The sequence below is a fragment of the Limulus polyphemus genome, unplaced genomic scaffold (genome assembly GCF_000517525.1).
Source record: "Limulus polyphemus unplaced genomic scaffold, Limulus_polyphemus-2.1.2 Scaffold4010, whole genome shotgun sequence".
NCBI classification, from domain to species: Eukaryota; Metazoa; Arthropoda; class Merostomata; order Xiphosura; family Limulidae; genus Limulus; species Limulus polyphemus.
This window is the reverse complement of record NW_013669620.1, coordinates 89,630-101,580: the sequence shown is the minus strand read 5'-3', so window position 1 is coordinate 101,580 and position 11,951 is coordinate 89,630. Positions and strand designations below refer to the sequence as shown.

At 36.0% G+C, this 11,951-nt stretch overlaps 1 protein-coding gene across 1 annotated transcript in view; it reads left to right on the top strand.

Annotated features, from left to right (window-relative positions):
• Positions 1 to 643: 643 nt before the first annotated feature.
• LOC106470448 (tissue inhibitor of metalloproteases-like) overlaps positions 644 to 11,951 on the top strand; it is a 22,626-nt gene continuing 11,318 nt past the window's right edge. The window contains exons 1-2 of the mRNA XM_013931009.2: positions 644 to 691; positions 2,766 to 2,919. Coding sequence (XP_013786463.2) covers positions 671 to 691; positions 2,766 to 2,919 — 175 coding nt within the window. The 5' untranslated portion in view covers positions 644 to 670. The remainder of the gene's footprint in view (positions 692 to 2,765; positions 2,920 to 11,951) is intronic.

The window sequence follows — 11,951 nt, the reverse complement described above, 5'->3', positions numbered from 1 at the left end:
CCAACGTCACATTATAATGCCCCCAACGGACTGAAAGGGCGAGTATGTTTGGTGTGACGAGAATATGAACCCGTGATCCGCAAATTGCGAGTCGAGCGCCCCTAACCACCTGATTAGAAAATATTTGAAGTATATTTTGGGCAGTAAGCAAATAGAACTTGACGGATGCATTTTCTGATTTAATTGGCCCATGGGGACAGTGTCCCTCTAGGAAATGTCCCGATCTCTCGGTAGGCTAGTACGCTGCTGATTAGGCTGACTAAATATTGCATAACCAGTTTTTGGTTAAACCAGTGGTCATGTTTCTAGTGTAAACAATGTTATCATTACCCCTTGAAGTTACTTTTTTTGACAGAAATCTGGTATTCCTTTAAAAAGCTTAAGTACAGGGTGAAACATGATTTTTGTGCATTATATTGATTGTGTAATGGGATATAAACAACAAGCAGTGAGCCAGACGTCACTGATTTAACCAAAAGCTGCTTATGCAAGATCTAGTCAGCCTAATCAGCAGAGTACTAGCCTACCGAGATATCGGGACGTTTCCCAAAGGGACGCTGCTCTCGTGAGCCAGTTAAGCCAGAAAATGCTTTCTTCAAGTTGGTCTCCCCACGTAACTCTGGTTACTTCACTGATAACCCTAGCGTGAGTGGTTTAAGCATGCCCAAACATGAGTTGTGTGCGTGTGAAGGTAATCCAAATCAGTTACGTCAGTCTGATCAGCGTTAGTGACAGTAATTTCTGAATCTAAATAGGCCTAGTTGATTAAGTTTTACTGGTTCTTTTTACGAGTTTAACTAGGCCTAGTTGAATGAGTACCACTTGCTGTTGTTTGCGAGTTTAACTAGACCTAGTTGATTAAGTTATACTGGTTCTTTTTAGCGAGTTTAACTAGGCTTAGTTGAATGAGTACCACTGGTTGTTGCTTGTGAGTATAACTAGGCCTAGTTGAATACGTTCTACAGGTTCTTGTTTGTGAGCTTAACTATGTCTAGTTGATTAAGTTCTACTGGTTCTTTTTTGCAAGTTTAATTAGGCTTAGTTGAATGAGTGTCACTGGTTGTTGCTTGCGAGTATAACTAGGCCTAGTTGAATAAGTTCTACAGGTTCTTGTTTGCGAGTTTAACTAGGCCTAGTTGAATAAGTTCTACAGGTTCTTGTTTGCGGGTTTAACTAGGCCTAGTCCCTAATTTAGCAGCTTAAATTCCTTACTTAAAACAATAATTTATTCTAAGAAAACTATTCAAATTTATTTCCTTGAGATTTTTCATGTAGACATTACATTCACTTTCGAACATCAAATCTTCGTATCTTTGGGTTGACACAACCTTCTGTAAGTAGTTTTTACTTTATTCATCTTAGTTACACGTATATGTACGTGAAGACAGTTAATATCATTAACAACGAGTTATTCTACTACCCTTGTCTTAAACAATAATGAGGTTTAATAGTCTCTTTTATAGTGCACTCGCGACCCCATGGTGCAGAGCTCTTAATTTTCGTTTGCTCTTTTTTTTTTGGCCCCCACAGTGGCACAGCGGCATGTTTGCGGACTTACAACGCTAGAAACCGGTTTTCGATACCCGTGGTGGGCAGAGCACATATAGCCCATTTTGTAGCTTTGTGCTTCATTACAAACAAACATTCTTTTTTTTCCCGGAAACAGGTCACGAAACATAGAATCTCGGTTTCACAATGCCACCCCATCGTTTACCTTATTAACGTATATAGTACTCTGAACGACGTTTTCCTTCCATCAACTATTCAAACCTTAACTTTGCAGGAATCAGCATGACATCGCAATACAACAGAACATGTTACATGTTTGTATTTATTAAGTACTTTATATATTGTTAAATAGCAAATATATATATATACATAAATAAATTATTACTATTTCCCATTGCCACATGGTAAAAAAAAATAACAAACAACATTTTCTTTGTGGTTTGCAATATGAACACAAGGGCAACAAAAACAACTTTTATCATGTTATGTTTATAACACAGATATGGTTTTATCCTATTTGTGCATATGATAAATCCGACTGAATAGGCCTAACATGGCTGGATGGCAGAATGAATAGATAATATCTGGGGGTGTAACTGCTCCACAGCTATAGGAGACACGTGAAAAGATGAAGCGACCTTGAATATTGTATCTCGTGCTTGCTAACAACGAAAAACCGGAACACACTCGAGTACAGCCATATACCATAACCAAAGAAGAACTGAAAGAAGAACCTCGTGTCGCAATCGGAATCCAGTTTTCTTACTTAAAATGCCTGACTGTTCGTGCGCGATTCCGCACTGAAGGGGGTGGGAAGGATATTTAAAGGTCTCGCCCAGTATAAATTGCAATTAAATGCGATTATATCTTCGGGCGGGCAAAAATATTATAAATATTTTTTTCGAGTTTTCAATCTCTGACAAATCTCAAACTTGCAGTGGAAGTACACTGTTGCCCTAAGAAGGCTCCCGTAAACGAACCCAAAGTATGTGTGTGTTTTATAGCAAAGCCAAATCAGGCTTTCTGCTGTGTCCACCAAGTGGAATCAAACCCCTGATTTTTAGAGTTGCAAATCCGTAGACCTACCGGTGGGACAAGGGACAAGAGCTCTCAAATAAAACTATTTTAACGTAGAGAAAAGTCCGTGTTATTTTTTAATTTATTACAGAATCAAAATTAAACCCTAAATGCTAATCTGCTATTTCCTCGTACTTATAACGACCGATTGTAACTTCGTATTATTTCTTATTTATTAGCTAATCAACAAACCAGGAGTTACCATGGTAACCAGTCATCTCTGTTTTTGGTTTTTGGTTGGAGTGACTTCGCTTCTCCTTGCACGGAACGTGTGTGACGGTTGTTCTTGCAAGATGTCTCACCCCCAAGCACACTTTTGCTCAGCAGACTTTGGTAAGTTAATTACGAGATATTTTAACGTATTATATATATATATATATATATGCATATAAATACATACAGGGCAAAAGTTTATTACATTATATACGTAACAGTTTTTAAACTTTGCAGAGCAGACTGTAGGATCGAAACCATGATTGCAAAAAAACAAAAACCCATTTTATTCAAACTCGACGTTTTGGCTTACGCCTTTCTCAAGGATTACAACGTTTACGTGTACAGATACAAACTGATAACTGAAGAGAACATATATAAAACAATTAAAACTAACTTAACAATAGAAATGCCACGGGTTATCGCGAGCATGTTAAAAGGAATTCGAGTGTCTATGCGACAAAAAATCGCAAATTATCAAATATAATAATAATAATAATTACAAAGGCTAAGAATTATTTCTGTATATTTTGGATTTATTTGATTCAATCAGGAGAGACTCTTTGAATTCACCATCGAGGAAGCTATTAAATTTGGCCGAGAGCGTAATGTTAAATGGTGTTTTATCTAGTGTACCTGTTTCGTTAGAAAGTGTTCAGCGGTGTGCATGCGATAACGTGTAACATTTGTATTATTACGTCAGGTTTTAATTATTGTACGTGTTCATTTCAGTTATCAGTTTGTATTTGTACGTATTGCTGTAACTGTTTATAATATATATAGACAATGGGCTATCTGTGCTCTGCCCACCACGGGTATCAAAACCCGGTTTCTAGTAGTATAAGTCCGCAGACATACCACTGTGCCACAAGGGGGCTATGAGGATAGTTTTTGCATTGTTAGCGATGTATACGGATTTAGGGCTAACCTGAGTCTCCTTAGGTATCCGAACCTCGTGAGATACTATTAGGATTATGCCCGAAAATACAGCTAACAACGAGTGCGCTCAAATAATAAATCAATGTATTCTAATCATTTATGTAGTCATTACTGGGCTAATTTGTTGTATTGATCTGTGTAGGAAGCTTGATTTGATCAGAAGTTAGTGGCAATGTTTAAGTCATATTTACGTTTCAATGTCTCTTCTTCTTGTTACAATACCTACCTGAATGGCATGTAATTAACCCTACAAGAACATGTTGTGACATTGCATTGTAATGTCAACGGAACGTATCGAATATCTGCAAGGGCAGGACGTAAAAAACTCAGGGTGGCTCGCGAATTTTGCGTCACCCTGTATATATAAGAAGGCTTGTTGTGCACACGTGCCACAGTAGAATTTTTATTATTTTTTTATATGAGTTGTTTATTTCAGTCAATGATCTCATTGAAAAGATGTCGAGGTTCACTAATAGTCGAAATACTTTAAATGCGTTAATTATGGTGCTCGTTGGAGCTTAAATTACAAATTTTAGACTTCAATTACATTTTATTTTATTTTTTGTAATTATGCAGAAATCGTGTCGATTACAGTGTAACTTCTTAAATGTTTTATTTTTACGCAGAAAACGCTTTTAAAAAAAGTGTCACCTAAAAAAATTCACAAAACTTCATGATTAAAGTATACTTCATAAATCAGAACCAGTAGAATATAACTTATAAATTAAGGAAGCCAATTGTTAATATCGAACAGACTAGAAGTGTATACTGACATAAATTCAATACATAACAAAACTAAAATATTTATCCATTGTTTAGCCCAGTGCTTCTCAACCTTTTCCAATATCATTCAACCCTATAAGTTTATTACAACAGCTCACTCACCCCAGTTAGAAAAATAAAGATAAAAAAGTACTAAATTAAAATGCAAATTTTTTTATTATTACTTAAATATACATCAGACTACAAATAGAGTAAATACAATATAAAATATACAAAAATAAATGTATTTATCAAACTACAACTGGAATGAATACAACATAAAATAAACCAAAAATAAATGTATTTATCAAACTACAACTGGAATGATTACAACATAAAATAAACAAAACATAAATGTATTTATCAAACTACAACTGGAATGAATACAACATAAAATAAACCAAAAATAAATGTATTTATCAAACTACAACTGGAATGATTACAACATAAAATAAACAAAACATAAATGTATTTATCAAACTACAACTGGAATAATTACAGCATAAAATAAACCAAAAATAAATGTATTTATCAAACTACAACTGGAATGAATACAACATAGAATATACAAAAATAAATGTATTTATCAAACTACAACTGGAATGATTACAACATAAAATAAACAAAACATAAATGTATTTATCAAACTACAACTGGAATGATTACAACATAGAATAAACAAAACATAAATGTATTTATCAAACTACAACTGGAATGAATACAACATAAAATAAACAAAACATAAATGTATTTATCAAACTACAACTGGAATGATTACAACATAAAATAAACAAAACATAAATGTATTTATCAAACTACAACTGGAATGATTACAGCATAAAATAAACAAAACATAAATGTATTTATCAAACTACAACTAGAATAAATAATAGTAACTAATGATTTTTTTGCTCTTGAATTTGTTGTATAATTGATAATACTCATTCAACCTGCTATTCATCCCATCATTCTGATCTCATTCATCATGATTCTGGTCTCATTCACTCTTGGGTGAACCATTAGCCCAGTTGAAAGCCCTGGTTTAGCTCACCAAGCTCAGAAATTTTGGAGAACCAGGAAGATTGACAGTCTGCCTGACCAATATAAGTTTTATACATAGCAGACAGTAAACGGACAGTAAAAAAAAAAAAAAAACGTAAAGCTCTTTGGTTCTGGATTGAACTTTATGCATTTTCCTGAAAGATCGATACAAAAATGATGGAAAGACTGACAAATAAAGAAACCATGTGTTCTTAAACCTCGCGTGAGTAGGAGTGTCCAGGAAGATTGAAATTTTCAAAATATATGAGACGCGTAATTTTAAACAAGTCAGTAACGTGAGGTCGACCTTAACCCTCACGTTACTGACTTGTTTTTATACCGTTCAATATTAGCTGTCTTCCACATACTGGGTAACTTTACGTTTTTACATGTTACAACACTCGGAGTAAAGAACTGACCACAAAATCAGTTCAACTCACTCATTTTCGAGGCGACTAGAAAGAGAGCCCCACAGTAATTAGTGGGAGAAATAATAATATTGAGAGTATTTGTGTTCACATTTTGTGTCACACATCAGAGGTGTAGGAGGGTGAAGAGGGGTGGGGGGAATTCAAGGTTTATTTGACCGAGAGCACCCATTATGTCCGGAGTTCAGGGCCCCGAAGCTCTTTGGTTCTGGATTGCACTTTATGCATTTTCCTGAAAGTAAATTTCATACTTTTGATGCATTGTTACTGGGACAAGTTGAAAAGTGGGGAGGGGGGGTCCGGACCCCCTCCTCCTCTCACTTCCTACGCCACTGCACGTGGATATGGATGGTAGAAGTGCTACATTCTGTATCTGCTTGTGATTTATTAGTGAAACATTTCAAATGTTTAATAGTATTAATTGCAATAAGAATATCCGTGCTAGTTCAAATTGGCCCGGCATGGCCAGGGGATTAGGGCGCTTGACTCGCAGTCTGAGGGTAGCGGATTCGAATCTCCGTCCAACCAAACATGCTCGCCCTTTCAGCCGTGGGGACGTCATAATGTTACGGCCAATCCCACTATTCGTTGGTACAAAAGTAGGCGGTGGGTGGTGATGACTAGCTGCCTTCCCTCTATTCTGTCACTGCTAAATCAGGGACGGCTAGCGCAAATAGCCCTCGTGTAGCTTTGCGCGAAATTCAAACAAAACCAACCTCGTCCAAATTACAGTAGGTTTGTATTTTTTGGTACAAACATGTCTCGGCCATAAAGTTATCATGTCTTGTCTAGCACTTTGTTATATTCGGACAGTTTCTATTGTACATAATCCCACGTCACTTCATCGCAGATGTTAGTTTTAATTAACATGCAAACCTAATGTCAATTGCAATTCGCCAGTACGTCATTTCCACCTATTCTGCAATTGGGTAGAAAGTGTCTCGAGTACGCATGCGCTAATTTTTAGTACTAACAACTTACAATTGGTATATTTTTGCCTCTCAAAACAGAAGCAAGCGCCCCCCCCCCAGTGGCACAGCGGCATGTATGCATATTTACAACGCTAGAAATCGAGTTTCGATACCAGTGGTGGGCAGAGTACAGATAGTCCTTTGTGTAGTTTTGTGCTTAGCTATAAACGAACAAAATACAAAGCAAGTAAAACTTTTGACTTGTCAATGAATATCTATTGTACTTATTCGTTACAATTCTGGATTTTGCCGTTAAATATTGATGTTTTTAGGTGTAACTCGATTAAAGCTGGAGTATAACAGCCTGTTACTGTTGTGTTTTTGTTGTTGTTGTTTTTTCTCGGTGAAGGTGATTGCAATATGTATAAAAATGTCCTTTATTCTATAAATCTTAAGTTACATTCTATAACATAAGTGTTTAAATAATTTTGGTACAACTGGATATGTGAGTTTACATAGTATTTTTAATTTCCGAAATAAATTCATTTGCTGGATTTTTGTAAGCAAGTAATTAAACACTGGTCAGCAAGTGTTGATGTAGACACGGAATTAGCTTGAACTTCCATTTTTATTAGGCACCTTTCTTGCTGTTGTTGTTCTCATTATTTCCTTTGTCTTCTGTTGAATGATAGGAAGTGACGTCATAACTCAGATAGTTCCTTTTCGTAGCTTATGCAAGTAAGATCCCCGATTTTCTTCCAAAATTATATTTTTTTTATAGAATGATAAACTTATAAAGAATGTTCAGTAAAAAATCCAAGATAAGTAAAAACATACTAAGCATCACGTTTTACTCCATGGATTGAAACATTGCTGAAATAACATGAAAGGAAATTAAATCATTTCATTTCTAAATTAATTTTTTTTATTTTTAGCTTGTATATACAAATTTCAGTACTTTCTTGAATTTACTGTGTTAATGGACTCTTTGAAGAAACTCAACCTATAATCTGATATACAGATCAAACTTTTCAAGATAAACTTGATTTATGATAAATGATGGACCACTACGTAATTTAATGAAGTAAAGGAGACCCCTAGTGTCAAAACCGAAGTCATGTAATAGCTTTGATAAGTGAAAACCAACACCGTACAAAACTTAAAGTATATTTAATGTATAGTAAACATTTGTGGTCATTCATCATTATTATGGTTCGTAACAGTAACTTGTAGTATTAAAAATTCAAGTTTCTGTTTCCAAACAGACTTCGCCAAATGTTTGTAAAAAAATGAAGAAGATACGTATATAATAGCAGTACAGCTAGAATCAGACTATGAAATCTTCTTCGTCCTTACGACTTCCATAAACCTTAACTCTTTCAACAGCAAAAAAAAAAAAAGAGAGAAATAAATAAATACCATCCGTAGATTGAGAAAGTGCCTTTTCAAAGTATTAATACCCGCTCATGGTATATTTACGGTAAAATAGTACAGAGTGGCCCAAAAATGTTACCGTAGAAGTATCTCCTTAAAAAGTTGAATCATTCCCCCGATATTTTGCAAATGGATCACAATCGTATCGTCACGCACGTAGCGTGAGCAAAAATTAGAAAATCAGTTTCGTTACGTCATTAAGTCCCCTCCAAAAAACAACAGAAACACATAATTTCCAGCCCGTTTTCTTCTTGTTTTATAGAAAAAAAAATATTGTTGCAAGTAGAACTGACTGTGGAGTAAAGTTTTGTTTCTTGATGTTTTCTCAATGATAACAATTGTAATAAAAACAATACAGCTACCAGTTAGGGATGAGGGTCACGTATTTTACACCATATGTAGTTGGTCTATTAGCCTACTTACACCCACATTCACTTCCGCCAAAAAAAAACATGTTCTGCGCATAAACTAAAAGTGCGTTCAAGCACCTATTTCTCCTTCAGACTACTTCTACAATATCAGATCATACGTTTAGTATTTTAAAGACGCTATTAAGTTACGCCTAATTTAGTTCACAAAACACAGTATGCAGAAGTGAACGAGTGAAGCTTTTGTGACAACGTCTTACGAAACGCCACCTATCTTGTATAAACTTTGCCGAGTCATTGTATCACCAACGTATTAGATTAGGGCAAAATTCTGTACTTGTCTTTACTGTTATATTCCTCTGATTCTTAACTTATCTTTATTTTATTTTTATTTTAGCTTTCCCTCCTCCATCGGGATCCCCTCTAGTTCTGAGAACACCTAAACACGTGGTAGTCTAACATTGCATCTTTTTTAAGAATCTGCAATTAGAAGGAAAAAAAATTGAGTTCCGTTTTTGTCAAGGTGATGACCACGCGAACTTTATAAATATAGGTTAGAAAGTACCGTCTCGTGTAAAGTAGCGCTGTGCAATGGGACACCGAGCTACCAGGGCGCATAAAATAACGCACATCCAACAGCGATATGCTACCGATTCTATTAAAAACGTTATTTAACGTGTTTAAATGTTTTGTAATTTTGTTTTGTTTGTTTTTTTTTCAATTATGCACAAAGCTACGCAAGAGCTATCTGTGCTCTGCCCACCACGAGTATCGAAACCCGGATTCTAGCGTTGTAAGTCCGCAGACATGCCGCTGTGCCACTGGGGGGGGGGGGCATGTTGTGTAATACAACCAAGAGAAAGAAAACAACTGTTAATTACACTTGGGCAAAACGACTACAGATAGATTTTTTTTCCGCGGTGGACACAACAGATAACTGAACGTGGTTTTTGTTCTCAAACAAACAAAAGCAAAATTCCAGTTACACTCATACATACGTGTGTATCTGTCTAAATTGTCTGCTTATTGCTTCTGTTGTTATTGTTAAGCGCAAAGATACACGCAATGGGTTATCTGCGTTGCAACCATTACGAGTATCGAACTCTGATTTTAGCGTTATAAGACCGCAAGTTTTCCGCTGAGCCACCGGAGGGCCATATGAGCTGAGTTTTTCGTATACAGTTTTGAGTTTGAATAGATGATCCAGAAACATTGTTGGTGATGAAGAGATGATCCAGAAACATTGTTGGTGAATGTTAAGAGGTGATCCAGAAACATTGTTGGTGATGAAGAGATGATCCAGAAACACTGTTGATGAATGTTAAGAGGTGATCCAGAAACATTGTTGGTGAATGTTAAGAGGTGATCCAGAAACATTGTTGGTGATGAAGATATGATCCAGAAACAATGTTGATGAATGTTAAGAGCACGAACACGGTTTATTCAGTGGTAGTACATTAATAACGAAGTACGCGAAATGGAAATTTCTAGATTATTGACACTTTGATTATGTTTATAACAATTCATCATCCTGAAATTTCCGAGATTTTTCCCACTTTTTTATCACTGTTAATGGTTTGCAACAAATCATGAAAAAACTCATTGTTTTAATATATATCTCCCGGGGGACTCGCATGGCCTGTTGGTTATGGCGCTCGACTCGCAATCTACGGGCCGCGAGTTCGAATCCCGTCACCGTACATACTTGCCCTTTCAATCATGTGGGAGTTATCATATGATGGTCAATTCCACTTTTCGTTGGTAAAAGAGTAGCCCAAAAGTTGGCGGTTGGTAGTGTTGACTAGCTGCCTTCCCTCTATTTTATCACTTCAAAGTTAGGAACGTCTAGCCCTAAAGTAGCTTTGCGCGGAATTCTAAAAACACGTACACAATCTCGTCTTGGTGAAAGTTTCTGACAAGTACGGATTTGCTTACATTGTACAAATTATGTGATTTCAATACGGAATACACATCTTCGCACAAGCTGTTCATTCATTTATTGCCCAATCAAAATGTCTAGGAAATTATTTTAGTTGACTAATTTCCTGTCCATTCGAACGTCGCTGGCTCCGTTAATTCTGTAGTCAAGATGCTGATACGTGAGGTGTTTACTGTTACGTCCTAAATCGTCAAGTGTTTGAAATACAATAGTTAAGTTTAATCATTGTGTACGCGTAATAAAGAGTCAGTTTCATGAGAACCTACAGTTGTCTTTATAACCTCCAGTGCTGCAACACGATGCTGGCTGTTAAGAGTTTGTATGAGTATCGGGCAAGTGTCGAACTTATTTAAACCGGTTTTTTTATTAACCACTTAAAGGTTAAAAGTCATCACAACACTTGTAAAAGTTTAATTTTTCAAGAGAAATCTCTGAATAGGTCAGATTTACTCAAAACTATGAAGGGGAAGAAAATCGCTCCTTATAAATACTGTATCAGGTTTTCATATCCAGAAATGTGACATTAGTTTTGGTTTTGGTTTTGTTTTGTTTGTTGTTAAAGCGCAAAGCTACCACGCTGCAGACTTAACTGTGAATTCCGACTTTTAAACCCCCCTCCTACCAATCATAAAATGTTTATTAGATTTAACACGAAATTCTGTTGTTACACTTTATCTCGTCCCCCGATTTACGACTCTAAAATTTGGGGTTCGATTCCCCGTGGTGAACACAGCCTACTGTGGCTTTGCTTAAACAACAACCATAATACTTTCGACATGTGGACCAAAGACACGGAAATCAAAAATGATTTGAATTGTAAGATTATATGGTTTTCCTGAAGAATATATGTATTGGTTTATAATAATTTAGCGGTAATGGGGCGCAAACGGTAGAACTTCGGATCCAAGGTCCGGTATGCTAACCATTTGACTACAGTTGCACTACTTGGTAGTAGATAATAATTCAATATATTTAAATCAGCACTCAGTTAAGTGTAACCAGATGCGTGGTGTACATCGTTGTCTCGGCACCAACGTTAGTAATTAACAGTGTAAGTAATAAAGGCTGTTAGTGTATTTGGTACTCAATGGGCTGTCTGTGCTTTGCCAACGCAAGTATCGAAAACCGATTTTTAACGTTATAAGCCCCAATACTTGCCGCTCGGGCACCGTGGAGGGGCGAAATTTCGGGGTTATTATTATTATCTACAGTTTAGTCTAAAACTATAAAATAGTTTAATTTTAATCAAACTTGTTATCAGAGGTTTTTTTTTGTTTTTAATTATGCACAAAGCTACACAGGGGCTATCTGTGCTCTGCCCACCACGAGT